The sequence below is a fragment of the Amphibalanus amphitrite genome, unplaced genomic scaffold (genome assembly GCF_019059575.1).
Source record: "Amphibalanus amphitrite isolate SeventyFive unplaced genomic scaffold, NRLGWU_Aamphi_draft 000029F_arrow, whole genome shotgun sequence".
Classification (NCBI taxonomy): Eukaryota; Metazoa; Arthropoda; class Thecostraca; order Balanomorpha; family Balanidae; genus Amphibalanus; species Amphibalanus amphitrite.
Window position 1 is genome coordinate 1,308,109 of NW_024881525.1, and position 24,075 is coordinate 1,332,183.

At 47.3% G+C, this 24,075-nt stretch overlaps 2 protein-coding genes across 3 annotated transcripts in view; one reads left to right on the forward strand and one right to left on the reverse strand.

Moving 5' to 3' along the window:
- The first annotated feature begins 6,127 nt into the window (after window positions 1-6,127).
- Window positions 6,128-9,176, forward strand: LOC122365864 (phenoloxidase-activating factor 2-like). 2 transcript variants are annotated; one of them, XM_043337450.1, is made up of 2 exons: window positions 6,128-6,682; window positions 7,310-9,176. In XM_043337450.1, exon 2 carries the CDS (start codon window positions 7,339-7,341, stop codon window positions 8,290-8,292), a length of 954 nt encoding a protein of 317 aa, XP_043193385.1. In that variant the 5' UTR covers window positions 6,128-6,682; window positions 7,310-7,338; the 3' UTR covers window positions 8,293-9,176. The 2 variants fall into 2 exon arrangements, with proteins under 2 accessions (XP_043193385.1, XP_043193394.1); XM_043337459.1 differs by having other exon boundaries at window positions 6,267-6,614.
- Window positions 9,177-9,570: 394 nt separating this feature from the next.
- The window catches only part of LOC122365874 (protein cab-1-like), a 30,139-nt gene continuing 15,634 nt past the window's right edge, over window positions 9,571-24,075 (reverse strand). Inside the window, exons 4-8 of the mRNA XM_043337473.1 lie at window positions 14,885-15,094; window positions 14,434-14,500; window positions 13,822-13,992; window positions 11,299-11,398; window positions 9,571-10,890 (exon numbers count right to left, since the gene is read on the reverse strand). Of these exons, the coding sequence (XP_043193408.1) occupies window positions 10,807-10,890; window positions 11,299-11,398; window positions 13,822-13,992; window positions 14,434-14,500; window positions 14,885-15,094 (632 nt within the window). The 3' untranslated portion in view covers window positions 9,571-10,806. The remainder of the gene's footprint in view (window positions 10,891-11,298; window positions 11,399-13,821; window positions 13,993-14,433; window positions 14,501-14,884; window positions 15,095-24,075) is intronic.

Consider the following 24,075-nt stretch of genomic DNA (forward strand, 5'->3'; position numbering starts at 1 on the left):
CATGGGAATGCATTGCCTGGTGGGTGCCTACCCGTATAATGTCAAATTTCAGCGAAATTGCCCCAGTAATTACCGAGTTATTGAAATGGGAACAAATTTGGCATGCCTCTTCTTTTTGCATTTTGCACGTGCAGTGGGGGTCACTCACATAGATGAAGAGTGTCCGACCATTGGTAGAAGGGATGCAGCTATACCCTACAAAAAATACCGCAAGACAATCGCCCAAGCGGCTGCTAAGATATGGGCCTCTCAAAATCACTACTTTTGCAAAACAGCTTGAACACCCTTGACTTTTCACGTGGCACGTGCCACGACGGTCACTGAGATGTATCAAAAGAAGTCAATTACGGGGTAGAAGGGATGGGGCTACCCAGCAAAAAAGACCGCAGGTCAATCGGTCCAGCGGTTGCTGAGATATACATAAGCCTCTCAAAAGCGTTACAAGCCGGGCCGGGCCGGGCCGCTCATACTGAGATTTTCCCGTTATATTGAAAAGACTCGCTTCGCTCGCTGCGCTCGCTCGCTCGTAATAACTGAACAGCGAAGTGCTGGCAGCATCATCAGCTAAGCTTAATCTGATGATTAATTATGATTAATTAATCTGATGTTTCCTCTCAAATAATATGATAATATGATGGTTTTATTACAAAGGTCTCTTTACCACCAGGAAAGAAATGGCGCGAGGGGTGGCACCTGGCAACTCCTTCCCCGTTACGTTTCACGGGTTGGGAAAATCGCATGTGCGGGCAAGGTATAATGGAGGTTTACTACTTTTCTATAGCTTGACAGCGATATACAAGTGAGTAGGTAATACCGTATTTACAAAAGTATCCATCTTGGATTTATCGGTTCATTGTTCGAAGATACCTATACCGAATTGACATTCCCTGGGCAGGAAATAAATGCATTATTATGTTGTTATTTTCCATGACTTGTATTTTTATAGGCAATCACTTCAGAAACAAAATGGCGGGTCGTGACAAGCTAAAGCTAACAAGTTACCAAGCTTGACATAGGACGAGGGCGCCCTATCAGGCCTATGTAGCTAACTAACCTCCCCGGGCGGAGGGCAGAAGCGTTGTGTTGGTGCGATCGACGGTGCGCGAACGGTGCGCCAAAAAAAGTTTTATGCGTTCTCCAAACTTTTAATGCTAACTTGAATTTAATTTAGATTTCATTTCTAGCAAATGATGTCAATGGTCCTTGAATTAATTGAACTGTGAGCTTTAAACGTTAATTAATGGACGGCCATCCAGCTTACAATGCACCTTCTTCGTACTAGCTATCACCACAATCCTTGAGTCAATAAATCAGCACGACTCGGACTGTCGCCTGGTAACTGGCACTGTGACCAAAATCCGCCTTAGTCAATAATTTTGTAATGCACCGAGATTTCCACACTGTGCAGGGCAAACAATATTCCATCTTTTGCAGAGCTGATTGCAAATCACCCGACTGCATGTTGCAAATTCACAATGCACCGGCAGGATCTCTGACACAAGTGGGATTAGCGCTGAAACGACACATTTGAGCAGCGATACACAAGGCATCATTTATGTTGCATCCATAGGCAGTTGATTGAAACTCAAGCTCGTGGGAAGATAGTGCTAGTTGCGCCGAACCCATGGAACCTGATACACTTAACCCGCGCACCGACGGGTCCGCGCCAACTTGAACCGACGGGGATAGGCCACCACCCCCCTGAGATCTCGAGAAAGAAGCAAGATAGAGACAAGTGGTAGGTAAACGGCATGGGGTATGCACGAACACGTCTGACAAGGTCTACAATTTTTGCAAAGGTCAATTTCAGGTCAGGTCAGAGATGACGTCACATGGGTCAAAAAAGTCGAAATGGCGGCGCTAGATATGAGGAGAGTTTTTCTCGAATAACTTTCGAAGTTGTGAAGCTAGGAACAAACTAATGGCACCAACGTGATCCTTTCGTCAATCCGCATCGAATTATATATGTGTTAACCTCGAAAGGTCAAGGTGAAAGGTTGAACTCACGCCACGTGACCTCAAGGTCATCATGTATCATCATTTGCTGCGCCTTGACGAGCTGAACACAATTAGGCCATCCGCGCGGCTGTATCTCGTTCCTGTAAGGACTAAGGAGTTATTAGCAAAAACCCTTTGGTGGCCTGTGATGACGTCACATGACCTTACAGTTGCCCAATAGCAAAACAGGGCTCAAGGTAGTCAAGGTTGATCGCATATGAAGCCATATATTCTGACGCGTTTTAGTGCAAGAAACTTGGAGCTGAGCTTCCCCCATTGACCTCCGGGAGGTCAAGAAATTGACCTGACCGGTGATCCATATCAAAGTACCGAGGTATAAAATTGTAGCTACTAATGACCTCATTACATCCTGCGACTTTCAAAGGCCTCCGTCAGCTACTGTAGCTCTGACACAGTGAAAAAGTTGCAAAACAGTGGTTCGAGGTTGAGCCATTCGAAGTGACCTGGTGACCGGACCTTAAAAAGTAGATGATTGAAAGTTGCACACCATGTGTAAAGTTAATGTAAAAATAGCCATGCTAGATTTCGCCGCGCTACGCGCCGCGGTTTCTCCACTATTCTCGAAAAACCTCAGGGTGGGGGGTGGGGCGATAACCGCCCCTCCACCCCCCGTTCGGTGCGCGGGTTAAAAATGTCCTGCCAGGGCGAAGGTTAAGTTGACCTCACTCGAACAAAAAGTATACCACTCGACGCGCCTGAGCTGTGGAAACACGAATATGTCAAAATCGCTGCTCTGCAACTATTTTTGGCGAAGTTATTATCCAAAAACCGATCCCGTGCCCCTTGCCACCGGACCTGACCTCACAGGTCAACGGTTGACTTGAGACCTTAAATTCAGTTACCACTCACTGCGTCTCGTAGCAGCGCGCACCCCTTTTTTTCGCGAGGCTCTAGCTTAACCCGCGCGGGGCTGGGGGGTAAATTTTACCCCCCCTCACGAATTTTTGCGATATCTCAAAAACGGCGGCGCGCAGCGCCGCCAAACTTTCAGTACCTTTTCTTACATCAATTTGACACCTTTCCTGAAAATTTGAGCGAAATCCGTCGGAAAATTTTTGAGAAATTGACGTTTTAGTGACGTCATGTTCGCCGTTTTCGCCTCAAAAACGGCAAAAGTTCAAACGCCGCTAACATCTTCATTTTTAAAGGAATCAAGACGTAACAAAAAGGTTATACGTAATTTTACTTTGTCTATCAAATGGCTATCTCGGTTTTTTGAAAATTTTGGATTTTGGCCTAAATTTTTTCAAAAAACTGATTTTTTTGGGAAAATCATTATAAAATCCAAAATTTTGAGTCTATCGAAAAAACCGGAATATATGTCAGAGAAGTGGTCTATGTGCACCTACATACCAAATTTTAGAAGAATCGGTTCAAAAATGTGGGAGTTATTCAAAATTGTATGACGTCACGACACACAATTTTTTTGAAAAATGACTTTTTTGGAAGTTCTAGACCTCGCACGGAAACAAAAATAGCACCATTCGATTCGCCGTGAAAAACTGCATCAGATAGACACCTTTTTAGGCCTTAACAACCAACTTCAAAATTTGACCTCACTTGACCTGACCTTGACCTGACCTCGACCTGAAATTCATCCAGAGGTGGTCCATATCCCTTATTGAGTGTGCCTATTGAATTCTATGAGTAAAATGACCCATAAAACATGTGTCGCACATGCCCTTTTCTATATTTTGTTTTTTGTTGACCTGACCTGACCTGACCTGACCTTGACCTTGACCTCTGAATGATATTGTATGCAACGAATATTGTCTTGGTAGCCTAAGAACACGTTTTGGGCGATCAGTCTCAGTCCATGACTCCATTCTTCGGCAACTACGGTGCAAGGCCGATACTGTAGAAACTTGCAATTTGTACCCTTGACCTGACCTTGACCTTGACCTCAAACTTTAAATTAAGTACATGTTTTTAGTAGTTCGTGATGAGAGCTTTCGATTGGCGTTTGAATTTTCCAAATCGGACCATTAGTTCGGGAGATAACAGGGGGGGTAAAATTTACCCCCCCAGCCCCGCGCGTTCGGCTGGAGACCCCAGCCCCGCGCGGGTTAATTAGGGGGTGAAACGGCGGGGGGTTTCATCTCGTGGTGTAAAATGTAGAAGACAAGTAGGTCCGGCGAGGGTCCAACTGCGCGGTATGCCGGAGTTTGCTATATGCGTGGTGCGTACAGCATATTACGACGCACTCATAATAGAACCTTTGACGTCATACGCGACATTAGTACTTCCCCACCCACGTTTCTCAGAGCTTTGAAACTAGTTCGTCATACCTCGGCTGCTTCCTGGAGCCTGGTCCTCCCGTCATCCTTCCTAAAAGCATCCACCGCTTCGCAAGAAGATGGCCGTCACACATATTAGCTACGCCTCAGTCTAGTAGGCCGGCTGCTGTATGGACCCATTGCTACTCCAGACTGTGTCCTGTGACATCGTCTATCATTATAGAGCGTGACTGGAATTTCCACCGATTGCCCGTCGTCCCGCCACCGACCCAGGGTCACGGCGGAGAGCGTCTCGACGCCGATAAGGAGGAGGCGATTCACCTTTCCTCGCTGACCCTGGATGTGTCTCAGGTCACTGCCGAAGAAGCGGCCCTGGATGTGTCTCAGGTCACCGCCGCGGGAAGCGGCTAATGCAGTAATGGACGCAGCGCGATATGTAGCTATGCCATGTGGTGCCGGCGTCTTTGTCGTACGACTGTGATTTACAAGTGGCTTCAATTGGCTATTATGAAGTGAGAGATGGTGATTAGAACTTTACAGTGACGCACCTTATTACATGGGGGCATACAATAGCAAAATATGATGCATCAGGTAATGTGCAGAGCGTTGGCGGTCTTGTAGCATCCATCTGAAATGGTACTACTAAAAACAAATTCACCAAAAAGTGTTGTTGTTTATTAAAACAAAGACGAATCAATGTTTATTGTAGAGAGAGAGAGAGAGAGAGAGAGAGAGAGAGAGAGAGAGAGAGAGAGAGAGAGAGAGAGAGAGAGAGAGAGAGAGAGAGAGAGAGAGAGAGAGAGAGAGAGAGAGAGAGAGAGAGAGAGAGAGGTGGGAAAAGAACAGAGGGAGAGAAAGAGAGGGAGAGAGAGGGAGAGAGAGGGATTGGGAGACGGTTAGAGACGGAGACAGATAGAGGCGGAGGCGGAGGGAGTCTGAGACATAGACAGACGGTAGGGGGTGGTTTGGACGGGTTGTAACGACTTCGGAATTCCCAAAATGAAAAGCTGGTCAGACTGGTCGAATATCTTTATTCAAACTGGTCGGAAAGATAACAAGCTAGATGACCTCGGACACACAGGAACATAAATCAAGATACTATCTTCATGTGATTAACCTTTTCAATCGACAACCTCAACAACATGAGGGGATTAAAGGATTTGGCCAAATGTGGCATTCGGTGGCCCCATGTGTATCATATTCCACATTTTATGTTAGTCGACCATCGACAAACCTACATCAGATGCAAGCAATTATTAGTGAGCGCTGGATCTACTAAAGGTATGCATACCGGTGGACTGTTTTGTTGCCGACCCGGCATTCCGTTGGTGGCTCGCGAGTGCAGTCTGATGGATTATTGATTATCAAGCTGCGATAATTGTCTGTCAAATGATAAGCAGACGTATGTCGGTGACGCGAGAAGATTGTAACGCAACTGTTACAGTTTCTTTTTCGTTCGTTTCATTTCATCACCGTGATAGCTAACACAATAGGTGTGCGTATTGTGTATGGAATTTGGATTCGCCAGCCGCCAGTTCGAAAAAGACAATCGGTCTCGGTGACAAGGGGCGGGGGAACCCCTACTTACTTCGCATGCTCATCAACCGAGGCTTAGGGCTGAACTCTATTCAACGACTGGGGCATGACCAGTTAAATTGCATTGCGATTAACGTCGGTGTGGGTCTACTGTATGCATTACAATGTCGGCGCCAGCGGCTGCGTTTGACCGGCGATAACCATCTGTGAATGCCGGTTCCCCAGTCCCGTGCTTTATCCACGTATGCCGAATGGACAAGGGACACCGTCACAGCTTCAGCACGGGCTGTCTTCAGGCAAAATATGGCCCCCTTGCATTTGAATATGAGTGGCTCATAATGAATGTAATCATATATTGGAATCCTAAATCATACTACTCCAATAACGAATGTGTACCTTTATTAGCAATGCATCACAAAAAAACTAAAAAGTATATTACGTATATCATATGCTGTTATTGTAAATGTTTTTGGATGCGAAACGTCCATGACGTAAAAGATATACTAGACAGCGGTAAATGTCAGCTCTGCCTGCATTCATCCAATCTTGCAACACTGTCAAAAACATTATAAATACAAGTCCAACCGGGCATACGAGATAATAGCCAACCTAAAGCTGGTATGGCTGTCGTCAGCATCCCGTTCACCTTGAGAGAGGTGGGATGAGTCAGTGCCTCAGCCAACGGTGGCGCAGCGCCCATCAGCACGTGACCTCCGCCTCAGAAGTCCCGGGGTTTCGTTCGGCTGATCGTACAGAGGACTCGTTGCAGCAGTGACAGTTTTTAATCCGCAGAAACCAGTTTTTCGCCAGAACACAGGACAGGTCAGTGTCGTACCAGCCGTTGATGGGAGCGTGGTAGACTTGGATAACAGTTTCGGACCGCCTTTTTTGTAAGTACCACCGCGAGAGGTAAATCACAAGCATGCAAGAGTGTGTGCAATATGCATGGGTAATGGGTATGATAACATGAATTTTGGATCTCGTCTCTCTCTTCCTGGCCTGGAATCCTATCGGATCATTCATCCCTATTTCGTATGCATTTCTTTTTTTTTAGATACGCGAATTTTGCTGTGCGAATTGATTTATTGCATACTTCTCGGAATCTAATGAATAGTGATCACAAACCAGTAACATGAAGTTTCTTTTTGAAGATTTTCTGAGATCACATATTCCTCATTCAGATCGTCTGGCATGTGATTTATTAGATTATTTTAGATTGTTCAGAAATTATTTAGAGATTATTAGCCATTAGCTTCATTAGATTATTTAGCAGCTTACCAACACGAAACACTCTCTGTCTTTCTCTCCCCTGCACCTTCGGTATAAAACAAACATGCATTTTTCTGTGTATGCTCATCCGATGACTTTAATTACTTTAATACTGCTGATGACTTTAATACTAGCGTAGCTATTTTTTGTTATATTTACTCTCATTCTTTTCTCAAAACATGTTACCCAGTAGTCAGTAATCAATAAATGATAAGCCTGCTCCCTGTGACCTGAGTCGTCCCCTGCAGCCTGACCCCCGGTGGTTGGTGAAGGAGCGATGTCTCTCTCGGCGCTGGCCGGCCCGCAGCTGCACGTGCTGCTCACCCTGTCGGAGCTGCTCACCACGGTCATCGTGCCGCCGGACGCACGCACGTGCGGGGTGCGCCACGAGCGTGGCACGTGCCAGCGCTTTGTGGAGCCCGTCGAACTGATCAGCAGCCCGACGAGGAGCAACCGCACGGCGCAGACCGGCGAGTTTCCGTGGCTGGTGTCGGTGCGCGGCGCACCGCCGTCCCGCGCCGACTCGCCGCAGCCCCTCTGCACCGGCCTGCTGGTACACCAGCAGGCCGTGCTGGTGTCGGCCGCCTGCCACGAGGCGGCCACCAACGCCGACCAGCGCATGCACGTGCGTCTGGGCGAGTACAACATTCTGAGCGACGTGGACGCCGGCCGGCCGCCGCTGGACATCAACATCCGTCGGGCCGTCTACCACCCCGAGTACAGCGCCGGCCTCAACGATGTGGGGCTGCTGGTGCTGGAGCACCCGGCGCGGCTGGGTGAGGACGTGAACGTGATCTGCCTGCCGCAGTGGCGCCGCGACACCGAGTCACCGGCTGACCTGACCGCCGACTGGGAGCACACAGAGTGTGTGCTGCACGGCTGGGTGGACACCACGATCGACAGCACCCCAGTACCGCTGCGCGACACGGTCCGCTTTCTGGGCCGCGCCGCGTGCCAGACGCGGATGCGCGAGCTGGACAGGCTCGGGCCCCTGCACACTCTTCACGCCGGCTTCGCGTGCGCCTCTGCCGAGACCGGCTGCTGGGCGGACGGCGGCTCTCCGCTGGTGTGTCGGCTGCGCGAGGACCGCTCGCGCTGGGTGCTGGCTGGCCTGCGCGCCTGGGTGCGCCAGTTCAACGACTGTGACCGGGTGGCCACCTACACTAACGTGGCCGTCTTCTCTGACTGGATCAGAGACACGATCGACGCTGAGCTGAGCGTGGCTGCCTAGCGCGGCTGGAAGGCGACGGTGAAAACGACGGCCCCAGGAGAGTGACCCTCCACTGGAGTTCAGAGATTTCGTGGCACTTATAAGAGAGCTTTTGGGGGTCATTTACAATCCTTTTGGCTTGATTTGCATCGCATGTCGCACCTGTAAGTTCTGGTAGGATGAAAGTGATTCATCGGTGCACATAGTGGCACGTCTTGCAACATTGGGTACGTAGCTCATTTATGCGTATTTGATGTTTTATCTTGTTGCGAGAGAAATAATAGGGAAGTGAGTATAGTAAAAGCAAAATAAAACTTCTCTGTCCGAAGTCTATGCACCACATTCCGTTGTCCGGTATTTTCATAAATTAGTGCGTGAAGAAGTCTTAGTCTGTGCAGGAAGCCTCCATGTGCTGTTTATATTCACTTAATTAATATCTTCCTTTATTTATCTTCTTGAACATTGTGTTTTCCGTTCGTCGTATTTTTGGTGTCTGACGACACTAAGATTCATTTTACTAGCATTGCTCAATGCCCTCGGAGTGGGCTCGCTATAATCACTGGGAGAGCTGAGACTGCACATGTGTTTTTATTATTCCTGTCGTCGCGGTGTTGCATCACTTAGCTGGTACTTCAAGTGAGTTTCTTTCCACTTTACCGCATGAAGCAATGAGTGAAAGAGATGATTATTGGACTGACAAACATTCATCGAGCTCGATTTTCCGCTGCCAATTTTATGTACATCGGTGTATAGCTGTGTAGCTGTATCACATGCATAGCTGATGTAGGCATCATCGCTTCAATTCCCCACATGTAGCACAGGTGACTAGAATGCGGCACCTTTTCCTGGTGCACTTCGATAACAATCGGACATTACTTGGGCTAAAAAATATAAAATAATGAACTGTGCACCTTTTACACAGGTGGATGCGGACTGAGCAGAGGTCGCTTTCAGTTCTCGAGAACAGCTGGGCCGATTCGCTCAAATTTGGTACATTGCTAGAAGCCGGTTAATAGGGTGTCATGCACACGTCTGTTGGGAGTAGGTATCTCCTCACATTTCCACACGTGTAACACTATGGCGCGGGCTCTTTTATCACCCCTAAAGGCGTCTTACTGGCTTATCATTCTACGTGAGACTCTGAACAAGCAGTGCACAAAAATCTACAGAGTTCCGTACCCCTCTGTAATATCTAGCTCCCTCCCCCTCCCTCCCTCCCCCCCTCTCTCTCTCTCTCTCTCTCTCTCTCTCTCTCTCTCTCTCTCTCTCTCTCTCTCCGATGCCTTTCAACAATTATAAATTAAACGTAAACATTTTATCTCATTTTTACACCATAGCATAATCTGCAGCCACATTCAACGTCCTTCAAAATAAGTTATCATTTTATAACAATTATGCTTGAATAGTAGGTAATATACGATACCTACCTACCTGTAGGTACACTGCTGAGCTCTGAGCCTCCTATACCTACCTACCCCGGGCAGTGGGCACTACACACATTTCTAAATAGCACATTTCACATTGATTTTAGGTAGTTCCGAGCGGCGCATAGTATATACCAGTTATACGGCGCAGGTGACGGAACATATGAAGGGACTGAGGTTCCGAAACTATACTGTCCCTGGCTTACGGGATATGCAATTATGCACCACACAGAAGGATATTCAGAGACACCTAGCAGAGCTATGGCTAACTACAATGCAGACCCAGCTCGGCGATCGGTCTATCTGTTAGCGCTCGTACGTGTCCCTTGAAGATTGTGTCACATTCATTGGCGGCCCCAGTAGGGTCTGAAAGGGGATAAACACCACGGGTGAGGTTAACCAATCAGGCTTTGTTTTTTGTTTTGTTGGGTTAGGCCCTTTCGGTCTGACAAGACCATTGCAGAGCCGGAAGGATGATAGGAATTAGGGGGAGACATTGGTGTGGGCAGGCACCCTAGTGAGTCGCCGGGGCTGAGCCCGTCCAGAGGACAGGCCACCCAGCCCCAAGGCACTCACTGCACCCGGCTACGGGGTGCGCTCCCTCGGGAGCAGCAGTGCCGCTCCAAGGGAGCAGCCCGCATGAGATAAAGTTGCCTGTCCAGCCCGGAGGGGGGTTGCGGCGTGGAGGAGAAGGACTTCAGTATCCTGAGGATAGAAGCACGGAACGGTGACCAATCAGGCGGGTGACCAAAACTTATCCTCCACAAGTCAGTAGTCACTGATGGAAGAACAAACGGTTGGCGCAGGGCGTATGTACCTACCTATTTCCAAACTGCACTCCAGACGGGCCTTTCTGGACTGGAACGAACGCCGGTCATTGTCTTTCCTCGATAGCTTTGCCAACGTAAGATCATGATCAATGAAAAACTACAAACCTTTTCTCTCTTGCATAACTACTCCTCAATCAATGCCCTCTCAGCGGCTGGGACCGTACAGTTCGACACATAGGCTAAAGCGAAAGCTCGACTAGCGACACCTGGCAGCGGTGACTCAAACTGGTAGTTTCACCAGCGGCCACCATGGATGCCGTGAAACCTAGTGCCTGGATTATTCACAGGTCGTCGTTGACTTCCATGCTCTGACATGGGGTTGGGTCTTCGCTGAACAGCGGATTTTTCACCTCCATTTCACCACTCTGAAAGATGATGCATATGTGTCAGCAGAAAACACTAGCAAGTAGCAAGATCAAAAACTACTTTATCTTTATCAGTGGCGGATCCAGCTCGGAGTTTTGGGCGGGGGGGGGGGGCAAACCATAACAATTTATCGATTCTTTCCATGCCTCGTCCATAGGCGTAATTTAAAATTATGCCGTTTGGGAGGGACAAATGTCCATTTGGCCCCCCCCCCCCCACCTGGATCCGCCACTGATCTTTATGTACAGAAACAATACCTTTAGGTATAGGTATGATATAATAAAGGTATGGCAGCGGGCAGTGCGTGCGGCGCCTGATGTGTACTGTGTTTGCTGTACCGCTGACTGTACTGTTAGCGGTAGGTATGTGGTATGGTTGCTGCAGTGTCTGCCGGTGTTTGCCCTCACCGGCGCCAGTCCCGGACACTCGTACACGGTGTGCTCGCTCTCGTCGTCCTCCGGGTCCGAATTTTCGTCAGAGGGCGAGCTGCAGCGTCCCAGCGCCTTCCTGTAACGATTCAACGTTCACCGTCAGACACGTGCCGGCCTCACGACGGTTAGGCATAGTCGACAGCACCGCAGTTGGGCGGTTAGGCTAAGATGGATCCCAGTTGGGCGGTTATGTAACTAACCGGACCACAGTTGTGTAGATAGGTAGCTATAACTGGACCACAGTTGTGTAGACAGGTAAGCTATAACTGGACCACAGCTGGGCGACTGGGAAACTAACCGCACCACAGTTGTGTGGATAGGTAGCTATAACATGTACCACAGTTCAGCGGTTAGGCAGCTAACCGGACCACACTTGTAGGGTTCGTCAGCCGTTAGCAACCGTGGCACAGTTGGAATATTTGGTTACCGGCCGGATAACAATTTGGCGGTCAGATTACCCACCAAAGCGTATTTTGTTGGCTAGTTTACCAACCCATCTGTAATTGGATGGCTAGGTTTCAGCCCGACCGAACGTAATTATATGGCTAGAGCATAGGCTAGAGCTAGCAACCAGAAAGCATATTATGCCAGGGGTTAGGTGCCAGGACTACCAAGGACCGCCCGCAGAAAAGTGGGTACCTATAGATTACCGACCAGTGACTACTGACCAGACTACTGATGGCTTTTGCTTTACCGACCGGACAACAGGGTTAGTTACCGAACGGACGGCAGGATTAGGTTACCAGCCGGCCTGAGTTGGTTTTGAAGCAAGACGACCGGAGCTGAAAGGTCAGCGGGCACCCACATGATGTCACTGCAGAGTGAGTTCAATGGCAGCGATTCGTGGCGAAACAGTGGTCTTTTATTCACGACTACGCGGTAAGGTCGTGGTGAGCAAGACATCGAAATTCGAAAAGGTGAACGGGAAGGGAAAGTTGAGACATCGGTATCAAACCGTTAATAATGAATTGCCCGGTATACGAGTATTCCTGTACTAGCTTGAAGCAACACAACCGGTCCCGAAATTTATATATGACACCCACTGCTGAGCCCAGTGAAGGCAACTCTCAACGGTTCCATTATCATTCCATCACAGTGTTATTGGAAGTGCATGCTTGTGGCTTCTTTTTTGTCAAATTGAACGATCATAAAGGGAAATAATTGTAATGATTCCTATTTCCTGCAACACATTTCCTTCAATTTATTTGTTTTCCTTTCTGCATATTCCAAGCAAATTTTCTTTTTAACCCGCGCCGGGCCGGTGCTCTGAGATTCCGCGCCGGGCCGCGGGGGGGTGTTTGAACACCCCCCCCCCCCTTCTAACTCGGCTCCTGGGCCACGTAGCGACACGCGGTAAGCGGCAATCGAAAGAACGTCAAAAATAAGGACGAAAACACTACGGTCATTTTTTGGGTCAGGTCAAAGGTCAGGTCACCAGAGGTCACCAAAGGCAAAATGTTGACTATTTCAACATTTTGGAAACTGCCAACGGCTATCTCGGGAACCGATAGAGCTACAGCGCCGCAAAAAAGCGCATTCGATAGCCCTTTTACAGACCTTTCTGAATAATGTTCTCAGATTTGACCTCAGGTCAACGGTTTAGCCTCCAGAGGGCAAAAACTCCAAAAATAGCCGTTTTTACGAAAAACGTTTTTTCGGCAATAACTTTTAACTCAAAAGAGCTATGACATTACTTTTGCCAGCATCGTGTTCCTCTCGTCGAGACGCGTCGAATGAACTATAATTTGACCCTGAAAGGTCAACTTGAAAATTTGACCTCAGGTCAAGGTCATGACCTGACCGGAAAAGGTCATGTTGCATATCAGTCGATCCGCAACGTCGAGCCGAACACATCTAAGGCGTTTTCAGCGCTCTAGCACGCCTCTATCAGAAGTTATCATCGAAAAACTGTTAGATTCTGTTCGTGACCTGAGATGACCTCGGGGACATAACGAGGGGTCACAGTTGCCATTTTCTGGTTCAGTGTGTCTATTTTACCTACATCTCGATGTTTGAGAGTGTCTAGAATAGCGTTCGTGCAAAACAGACGCTTTTCAATTTTCTCCCGTTGACTTATAATGGAGAGGCCGCAAAATTGACCTGACCTTAGGTCACCGATATCAAAATTCCGAGATATACATTTTATAGATAGTGTTGCTCTTATCAATCGCTGAAAGTTTCAAGGCAATCGTTCAGTCGGTGTAGCTATGACGAGCATTCTTATTTTTTCTGAGGTGAGGTCACTTGGCGTGACCTGGTGACCTGCCCTATAGTGACCTGGGTCTGAAATTTTCACAACATGTGCGGAAAAGATGGACAAACAGGTGTGCCAAAAACGGCGGCGCGGAGCGCCGCCGTTTTTGAGATATCTGCGAAAAACCGCAAGGGGGGTGTTCAAACACCCCCCCCCCCCGGCCCGGCGCGGGTTAATATTCAGATCATAATAAAGCCGAGGTTCCGCCGGCTGACTGATGGTTATTGCCGGCGGACGCCACTGACCCCTCCTGGATGGCCATCATGTGCTGTTTCTGGTGCTGGTAGTGGTAGAGCTGCGCCGACTGGGCCAGACGCCTGTCGGCCGAGGCCGGACTGAGCCCCGAGTGCGGGCCGGTCACTCCGTAGGACGGCGGTCCGGACTCGGTCGAGCTGTGCCGACGGCGCCGCTGCAGGCTGCGGCACGTACGGCGGAGTGTCAGACGCCTGGGACCTATGAGATATGATTGTAGATATTCTCAGGGGACAGCAGCGGCTGCTGGGGTGTTCCAAGGGCAGTGTTGTAAAAAAAGGCTGCATTGGGGAGACGATAGATTTAGAACCTGATTATGTAAGGACATATAGAAATATAATTATTATAGGCAATTATCGATAACCTCATAATACAGATTTAGAACTGCGCTCACCGGAGAGGAGCTTCGTTTCGCAAAGATGTTACTTGATGTCAGGTTGGTTGAGCTGAACTCAAATAGCCTTCGGTGTTGCAGTAAGCTAAAAGTGCAGCCTTCATAAACGGGCCTTCTGCTGTGTTATGATTTTTTAGACGCATGAAGTTGCTGCAAAGGTAGGACATGAAGTTGTTGCAAAGGCAGGACGTTGATGAATGTGTCGACTTACTAACGGTAGCAGATGCCGCCTAGGACCGAGACACAGACAGTGCCCGTGCAGATGCCGACAACAGCAACTGCAAACGGAAAACGTTATAGGGTTCTGTCAGCTGGGAACACCGATCAATCCTGGTGTCGTTAGGAAAGATTCTTAACGCGACTGATAAACGCATCTTTCTTGTAATGTATAACTTCATATAGCTTATGGAATAGTTACGCTGTTTCCAGTTTCTTGGCCGAGATTTTTAATTCTGTTCGAATGAATTTGTGATAGCATTAGTTCCATCAGTGAAACGTCATTGCGGTCTGAACAGTAAACACATTATTTAAATCTACTGTTTTAGTTCACTTTTCTGTGCTTTTCATTTTTAGTGTGGAATACCTATGTTTTGTCCATTTTGGGAAAGTTTTTAGGGCAATTTCAATTATCTATAATAGGTACTTTGAACAGCTGTTCTCACCGATAAAGTAAACGTCGGCGTTTTTATCTGGCTCGGGGTGAGATCCTCGAAGTGCTGCTGGTCGCCCCGCTAAATGGGCCTCTGCCATTGGTCGCTTGTCTTTGACGTCACCAGTGGCCAATGTATCTGATACCGAATCGGGTTTTGGATTCCCAAGGCTGCCATAGAAATCGCTTGAACTGGGGATGGGACTTGCAATCTCCAGCTGTCCTGAAAAAGTAAAACGAAGTCTTATCGCAAAGCTTGTCGAAAACGTCGGACATAATGCGATTTTCTATTAGCAATTATAAAAACTTGTCAGGATTGACTCGACGAATATGTGAGCACTGAACACTGAGTGAATTGAACATTTGATTGCTGTTGGATCTGACCGATCTGCAGTGCTGCAAAGGCAGCAGTACCGCACAAACGCGCATTGTTGGAGCTTCTATAGGCTAACTGTTTACATAAAACGGTCTTATTACGAGTATTACCTACCTGTGGTAAAATATTAGTGTGTCTAACAGTGAGTGGTGTGGCCAATCAGTGAGAAGAGGTATAGTGGTTGGGGATGTGGCAATTAGTGATTTTCCTCCCATGCTATTAGAAACGATGGGTCCCGGGAGGCGCTTCAGTCGCGAGCGGAATCCCTACGAGTTCTGTTGACGGGACCCCAGAAATGCCCATGCAATATTCGAATCGAGTGCTCCACTTGAATGCAGAATGTGTCTGGTCAGAGAATTGTTCTCCGTACTTGGGGGGCTCTATCAAATGGACCGCGTCTTCCAAAATACGCCAGGAAAATCTTATAGCACAAAAAGACGCCTTTTCACGTAGGCGGAACTATGGTCATGAGTACCCAAATATATAGGAACGTTCCCATTTTTAGGAACGGAGTTCCCAAATATGGGAACGGGCGTTCCCATTTATGAGAACGGAAGGCAATTTTTCGGCCGTTCGCCCACTAAAACTCAAAAGTGCATCACGTCTCAAAAAAGTGCACGCTGATTTAAGTATCTACTAAATCTCCATAAAGTTATCTTTAATCTGACCATGGAACAAGGAAATTGACCGTGGAATGATATTTTTAATGATTTTTTAAAAATGACAGAATGGTGGAAATATGGGTTATACGACATTTAACATGCAATTTTAAGGAAAATGAAGCATTTTTTACATTTTGAGGTAAAGTATAATAATTTTCGCCTGGTTATGAAGTTTCATTCTAGCGACACCAGATGCTGACATATGCAAGCGAACACGCGGACAGTCCCGAGGTAATATTGTTGACTTTTGGTGTCGGGGCGATCGACCGCGTGGAACGTCAGTGATTTTACCGAACTACTGTTGTAAACTCAGTTTCAGTGGTTTAAAATCATTCAGCTGTATTTTATCAGCCCTGAAAGACATATTTTATTTGGATGCTAGCTGTTTAGCGTTGTTTTATAAGCAGCGTCATGAGCGTGGTTTTTGTCTTCGGCGTTTCTAAGCATGATCGTTTGGGGGGAATTTCTCTGATATAGGTCGCTCTGTGTGGCTTATTTATAATTTTTATGCTGATTTCGATCATTCCTCGTGCCCATCCTACCAGGCCTTTTGCCACTTACACTCATTAAGAAAGGAAAAAACTAGATTTTCATTGGGACTAGGTGTTTTGAGGGTGTAACATATTCAGCGTTCCCATTTTTGGATACTTCTTGTGCTCGTCAACTCTCGGTGATTAGCAGACAGGTGCTTGACATGTCTCCACCCTCGGCGCGGACGGTGGATATAGGTATGGAAGACCTTGTTGAACATCGCTGAGCGTTGTGGATTACGTAATCCTGCAGAGGGGGGCGTGCCCGCTGCGAGATCGACGGGAATAAAAGCGCAGAAGACCGGGCGAAACATGCAACGGTCTTGCCGGAAAGGTCATCTGATGATTGTTGCGTTAACAATAATTTGCGGCGTTGGACGTGATGCTTGTTAATGAAAAGAGCCCCTGAAAGGCGTCGGTGAAATCGTTCCCAATTTTGGGTACGCCGTTCCCATAATAAGGAACGCTTGCAGCGCCAGTGTACGAGAGTGTTCCCAAATTTGGGCTCGCGGCCCGGGTGATGGACTGCTTTAGAAATAGGGGAACGATTTGAAACTACGATGGGCCTTACAATATCAAACTCTTTCCCAACAATATTGAGCCAACTATCAGGCGGTTCACGATCGTTTTATATTTTTTGGACGTCATTTAACGGTTCTTTTTCTTGTTTTAAATAATGCCTACATGGCGTTCCCATATTTGGGTTTATCGTTCCCAAACATGGGAACGAAAATGCGTTCCCGAAAATGGGTACGCTTGACCATAGTTCCGCCTACTGAGATGTGAAAAGCTGCCACGGCGGCTACGCTACTTTCCGCGCTCACTAGTCCATCTCTACTCACGCTATATTTGTACACACTTATGTAACCTGCCGCGCGTTGTTCACGCAGCCTGCACTCATTCTCATCTCCCATCACTGCATCTCCCATCGCATATCATATGTCCTCAGCAGACGCACATCAATACGAACCTCAATAGGAGCGGTATGGGAGGAGGGGGAGCATTGGTGAGCTGTTCGCCGGTCATGACAAAGGCGGGTATCGTGCGCGAGGCTCGAGCCGTTCAGACGCGCTGATTGCTATTGATTGGATGGGATGTTGACGGTGAAATTGGATATATCAGTTTTACCTTTTACAGTACGTCCTGTAAAACGTTTTTAAAACTTTTTTTACATTTGTAAAATATGTAATACGTTTGTACAGTAGAGTTTTTAGCGTTTTGACATGCAAGTCCCTTCAGGCTTACTATGAAAGACCATTGCAGGGACCTGGTCTAAAGAGATGTCATGTCTAAGGCATTACAAACATTGCGAATAGAAAGATCACCAAACCGCTGGACTTCGGTGTCACCATGTGGGAAGCTCACCACAAAAGTAACGTGGGCTTCACCAACAACTTACCGACGACTGTCCAACGTGGGGCACAAGAAAGGCGAATGTGGAAGTCGATGAGCACGCCCTACATATGATAACTAAAATGAACGAATCGTATAGGACAGTGGATGCGATTGTGGACCTATAAAAATCAACTTCACATGAACATGCAAGCGAACCTTGCTAAGGAAATGAACGGTATTGAGTCCCAACTTTTCTTATTCTGGCTCGCATTCTGAGTCTCCCGATCTGGTGGAAAGCATCCAAAGATGCCTTGGCAATTAGCATTGTAAACGCACATATACACTGTACGGTGTAAGTACAATGTTTCGCAAATAGCAATCAGAGCAGCCTGACATTTAAAACAGCAGTTAAACGTTGGTGGTCACAATGCACAGTTGCAATTCAGTCTGTTTTACCGTCCGTATTTTCTGCAATTTCTGCATAGTTTCTGACCTGAATATGAAAAAGGCACGCTCCAATTTGATGGCTTAGAAGAGTTAAGCCAACCGTAAGTTTTGTGGAGCCATTATGGGCTTGACACCGGGTCACAGTACCGAAGTATAGGTTTAACTCTCGCATGTGTGCGGTGTTTTCCAGCGTTTAAAGTGTGATGGGTCGGTTGGACCCCCTTGCCAGTTGCTGTTCAGTGTTCGGCCCCTGATCGAGTTAAAGCTTCGCGGAAAAAAACGAGTGTGTTGCCCGTGACGAGAGGAAGCCGATGATGCCCAATTTTAAGGTCCTAGGTCATTGGGTGACCTTCCAGGTCAGGTCAAGGGCCCAAAAGTCGGGAAAATTGGGACCTGCTAGAAGTTCGTAAAGTGAAACTGTTATGGGCTTTCGGGGTGCTGATCACGAATTTCATGTCAGTTTTGATCGCAGATGGTGTCTTCATGCATTTAGGCCACGTCGGGTCAGGTCAGGTCAGGTCAACCAGTAGCTGTTCTGCCGGCTATCCATAGTAGGTGTCAGCTACCACTGACGGCGTCGTAACATGTTACGAAGGCACTAAAACTACTTCGCAAGCTGTTCAAATGTATTCTAAATTCGAAATCAGCCCATAATACTACCCTAGAAACATGTAAGACTCGAAAAAATGAACCAAGGTCATGAAAGGTCTATGACCTGATCTGACCTTCAGGTGACCTTGACACCCACCGTACTATGCCTGAGACAAACATCATTTCACATGGTTGGACGTTAACAATCACAAAAAGACTGGAAACGCGCGGATAATGTGACCTGAAGTACATACGGTGAATTGCGATTCCAGGCAAACATTGTCTCGAGAAATAGGTCACAGGTCAAAGGTCATTTGGGTCAGGGTCAATAAATTTTCAGAGTCGGTGTATAATTGATCAACTCGAGGTACTATAATTGTTGTCGCGATCGTCCGCTTTTTGCGCGAGTTACTTGCGAAAAACCGAGGGGGTCTATCCGCCCCCCCCCCTATATATGCGAGGGTTAACAAGTAATTTACGGAGTAAATTTATCAATCACCAGACATCTGCATGGACCCGAGTGATGAATCTATGATCTCAGTGGATCTCGAAGCAAAGTAGGGGAGAGCGGGGCCAGTTGAACCACTTTTTATATATTGACATGCACAGCGAGATCTAGTTGTCATATCGAAAAATGCACAATGCCATGAAAAAATATGCTCTTTTGGCTTTATTTTAAGATATGTAAAATTATGTTTCAAACATATTTTGCTGCCAAACGCATGCTTATAAAACAGTTCTACGCCCGTTTCAAATGACCCCGATGCGAGGGTCAATTGAACCAGCCCATGGGGTCAATTGCACCTATCCTTAACAATGGGATGTTTTCCTAGAGCTCTTTAAGGCCACTTTCTTAAGGAGATATTTTGTCCGGTTTACTTTTCCAAATGCTACACTCAATAGGTCGTTGGAAAGCTAAAAGTGCAAAGTTCCTCATAATAGGTGACATAAAGTACATAGACTGTGGTAAAATGGGCGGATGAGAAAAATGAGAAATATCTCAGGCTATAGTGTGCTTTCAAGCAAAAGGCTGGAGAAAAGGGGTCAAAAATTGAGCTCTATTAAACTACTATTTCAGTTTAAAAGCTCATTTCAAAGGTGGACTATTTCCTTTAATGTTTACAGCCCCTGAACAATAACCATTGCAAAGGTCACCGGGGTCCATTGAAACGGCCTGTGGCCCTGTTTCAACTGACCCTCAGAGAAGCGTTTCAATTGACCCCATCCGCTCCCGCCATCTCGCACGCACCGTAAAGCACATGTCAAACGAGCTGGAGGGACGGCATCATGCTGAATGAAGGGCCAAATAAGGTGTTATTCCGGAGCCAAGAGTTCTTCTTTCAGCAAACAAAGATATATGAGATATCACAAAATATTCATAAAAACGATTTCTCCCAAACGCCCCTCAAAAACACAAAAACAAGTGTCAAATCAAAATTACCGTCCGTTTGCCGCCCAAACGCCGTTGACAAAGGAAGTGGTCGAGCGCGGATGCGCAGTGGTGTCGGCAACGCCATATGTTGCATACTGTTGAAAATAAAGCCATGTTTCATCTGACCCCGTGTTTCAACTGGCCCCGCTCTCCCCTACAGGTTGGGATCTATGATCTCACAGGATCCGGCGTGAAAAATACATCTTGGATCTATGATCTCATATGATCTGACGATAAATTAAGAACATGGATCTATGATCTGAGTGGATCCCACCATGCACCACATTTGAAACTATGTTTTAACCCGCGCCCCGCTGGGCTATTCAGCCATACGCGCCCTGCTGGGGGGGGGGGAGGGGCAGATTCTGCCCCCCCCCCTGTCTAACTTCCGAACCGATGGTCGTAGAAAGACGAGGAAAACGGCAATCGAAAGCTCTCAACAAGGCGGATCTTAAGAGCCCAAATTTTTTTGCTTAAGTAGGTCAGAGGTCAGGTCAAGGTCAGGTCAAGGGTACGAAATGCAAGTTTCTACAGTATCGGCATTGCACCGTAGTTGCCGAAGAATGGACTGAGACTGATTGCCCAAAACGTGTTCTTGGACTACCAAGACAATATTCGTTGCATTCATTGTCATTCAAAGGTCAAGGTCAAGGTCAGGTCAGGTCAGGTCAGGCTCTTAAGATCGCAGCTATATTCTTCACATAATTGACGACTTTCGAGACAACTCCAAGCGTTTCTGGTCTCTCCTTGTCAATTAAATCATCAGGACGGACTGTGCCGGCCCTCAAAGTTGACGGTCGCGATATTACTGATGATCGCGAGCGGGCTGAGTGTTTCAGTCGGGTCTTTGCCTCAAAATTCTCCGACGGTACGGTCGATAGTTTTCCGGAAGTCACATCGTACCACATTGACGTTCTTAGCAGATTTTCGGTCAATCACGACACCGTTCTTAACTTATTGATGACCCAAAGCGTCCACAAGGCGTGTGGGCCAGACGGCCTTAGTGCCCGCATCTTAAAAGAGTGCGCTGAAGAGTTTTCGATCCCTCTGACCAAAATTTGCCGTCTATCATTCGAACAGGGCAAATTTCCTTCAGCTTGGAAACGCGCGCACGTCACACCGGTACACAAAAAAGGCTGCCGAAAAGATCCGCTTAACCCGCGACCGCCTGGGGGGGGTCGGATCCGACCCCCCCCCCCTCCGTTTTTCTTGAATAACTCATGAACCACTTTCGCTATCTACTTAACACTTGGCATACCTTCTCCCCCATCAATTTGACGTCTTCTGTGCAATTTTTAAGAAAAAAATCTCAAAAAATTTTGAGATATATCGATTTTAGTGATGTAACTACATGGCGTTTTTAGTCAAAAAGTGGTAAATGTTTAAAAAATCGCCAAAAATCAGGGTTTGAAGCAAATTGCAAATTAAGGACATCAAACGACGCAGCTCAACGAGTACTTTAAAATGGCTATCTCGGATTTTGCATAAAATGCGTTTTTCACCCCTAAAAAATTCAAAAAACTATATTTTTTGGAAAACAGCTAATAAAATCCAAAATTTTAGAAATTTCCAAAAAACCGGAATATATGTTGTAGAGCTCTATTAGAACATTAGATGCCCCAAATTTCAACTTTCTATCTTGATTTTTGACCCCCAAATTGTAAAAAATAGCTCCAACATGCATAGGGCATGGTGACGTCATAAGCATTTTCGTGAATTAGAGGCACTTCTGAACATCGCATGTGAAAACAAATGGCACCACTAGATTCCTGGGACAAAGCTCGTCTAGAAAAGTGCATTTTTATGTCAAAAATAAAAAAGTTGAAAAATTGACCTTTTTTCTTACCCCTCGTTTAGTTATGTATAGTATAAACGATTTTTTATGCTTTCAATGCACACTCATCACCAGCACAGTGACTTGGGGTCACATATAACCATTACCATCGGATTCGGCGTGAAAAATAAGCCATAAAACATGTGTCGCACGCCCATGTAGCAGAAAGTGAAAACCGTGACCTTTCGTGACCTGACCTGACCTTGACCTGTACCTAGTATGACCCCTATACGCACATGGTACCTTCACTAGGCCTTTGAGGTCATTTTTGGTGAGTTTCGAGCAGCAGCTATCGATTCCGCTGTCCGTAAGCCGATTCATGCAAAACCCCTGAATTTGACCTTTGACCTGACCTTGACCCGAAAGTTGACCTCAATCTTAAAATCTTAAGAGTGCTTTGGGAGGTTCTCGTAGAGACCTTTCGAACGCCGCCTCGCGGGGCTCGATACGACCATTGGTTCTCGAGATAACAGGGGGGGGGGGGTCGGATCCGCCCCCCCCCCCCCAGGCTGTCGTGGGTACGGAAATAGCCCAGGCGGTGCCGGGTTAACTATCGACCAATATCGCTTCTGCCCATTTGCTCAAAAATTTTAGAACGCGTAACGTGTGACCAGTTGATGGTCCATGCCTCACCTGTGATCTCTCCGGCCCAGCACGGCTTCCTCCCGCGCCGCTCCTGTACTACTAACCTTGCCTGCCTCGTTAAGCAGCTGTGGGACTCAATTGCCGATGGCCTCCAGACAGATGTTATCTACACGGATTACTCCTCAGCTTTCACCAGCGTCAACCATTCTCTCCTTCTTCACAAACTTCATCATTCCTACCATCTGTCTGGAGCTGCCCTGAGGTGGTTTGAGTCCTACCTATGTGGGAGAGAGCAGCGCGTGGTGCTGAGCGGGACGGCGTCCAGTTGGGTGCCGGTTGGGTCGGGGGTGCCGGAGGGCAGTATCTGTGGCCCGATCTTGTTTGTGTTATTTTGCAATGATGTTCCGTCCTCTATCTCATCGACATGCCTGATGTACGCTGATGACGTGAAGCTGCTGAGGCGGATTCGCTCTCCCGACGATGCTGTCACCCTTCAGGCCGATTTAGACATCCTATCTTCTTGGTCCACCGTTTGGAAACTAAAACTTAACCCAGCAAAATGCAAGTTTATTACCTTTACTCTGCGCAAAAAGCCTGTCCTGACGTCATACTCCATTGGCAATGTCACCCTGGATCGCGTATCTGAGATGCGTGATTTAGGCGTTATTCTGGACTCAAAATTGAACTTTGCTTCTCACATCGATGACGTCGTCGGGAGGGCGAATCGTGCCTTGGGAACTTACCTGCGATCGCTCCAAACCTCACGTGCGCGGACAGGGCGCAGGTTCGAGCCAGCTCCCCTTATTACGGCATTTAACGCTCACGTTCGTTCTGTTTTGGAGTTTGGCAGCGTTATTTGGTCGGGCGCCGCAGTGTCTTACATGGCGCGACTGGACAGGGTCCAGCATAAGTTTTTAATCTGGCTAGCTGTTAACTCTAATCGCCCTTCAAACTCATTTGACTACGCACAGCTATTGCTCCACTTCGCCGTTCTAACTATCAAACAGCGCCTGGCGCAACACGACCTCGCCTTCCTACATGGCGTCTTCGGGGGCCGTGTTGACTCCGTGGAAATCCTGGGCAGCTTCGGACTTGCTGTCCCAGCCAGGGCAACTCGCGCGCAGCCCTGTCTGAATGTCCCAGCCGCCAGAGTAGGCACCATCAAAGATGGATTGTTTTGCCGTCTACCACGTCGGATTAATAGCCTGTACCAGGTGACTCCTGGAGCGGACATTTTTGGAAGGCGCTCTCGGTTTATGAAGTGTGTGTCTGTGTTCGTTCGCCATACAGTGTGAAGTTTTAACAATGTGTGTCGTATTTATTGTTTTTATATGTCTGACTGCGTCTATTATTGGGTTTTCGGACCTGTTAATGGTATGCAATAAATACAAATACAAATACAAAAATACAAT

Coding starts and splice junctions, on each gene's coding strand:
- LOC122365864 (XM_043337450.1), top strand. CDS start 7,339: ATGTCTCTCTCGGCGCTGGCCGGCCCGCAGCTGCACGTGCTGCTCACC.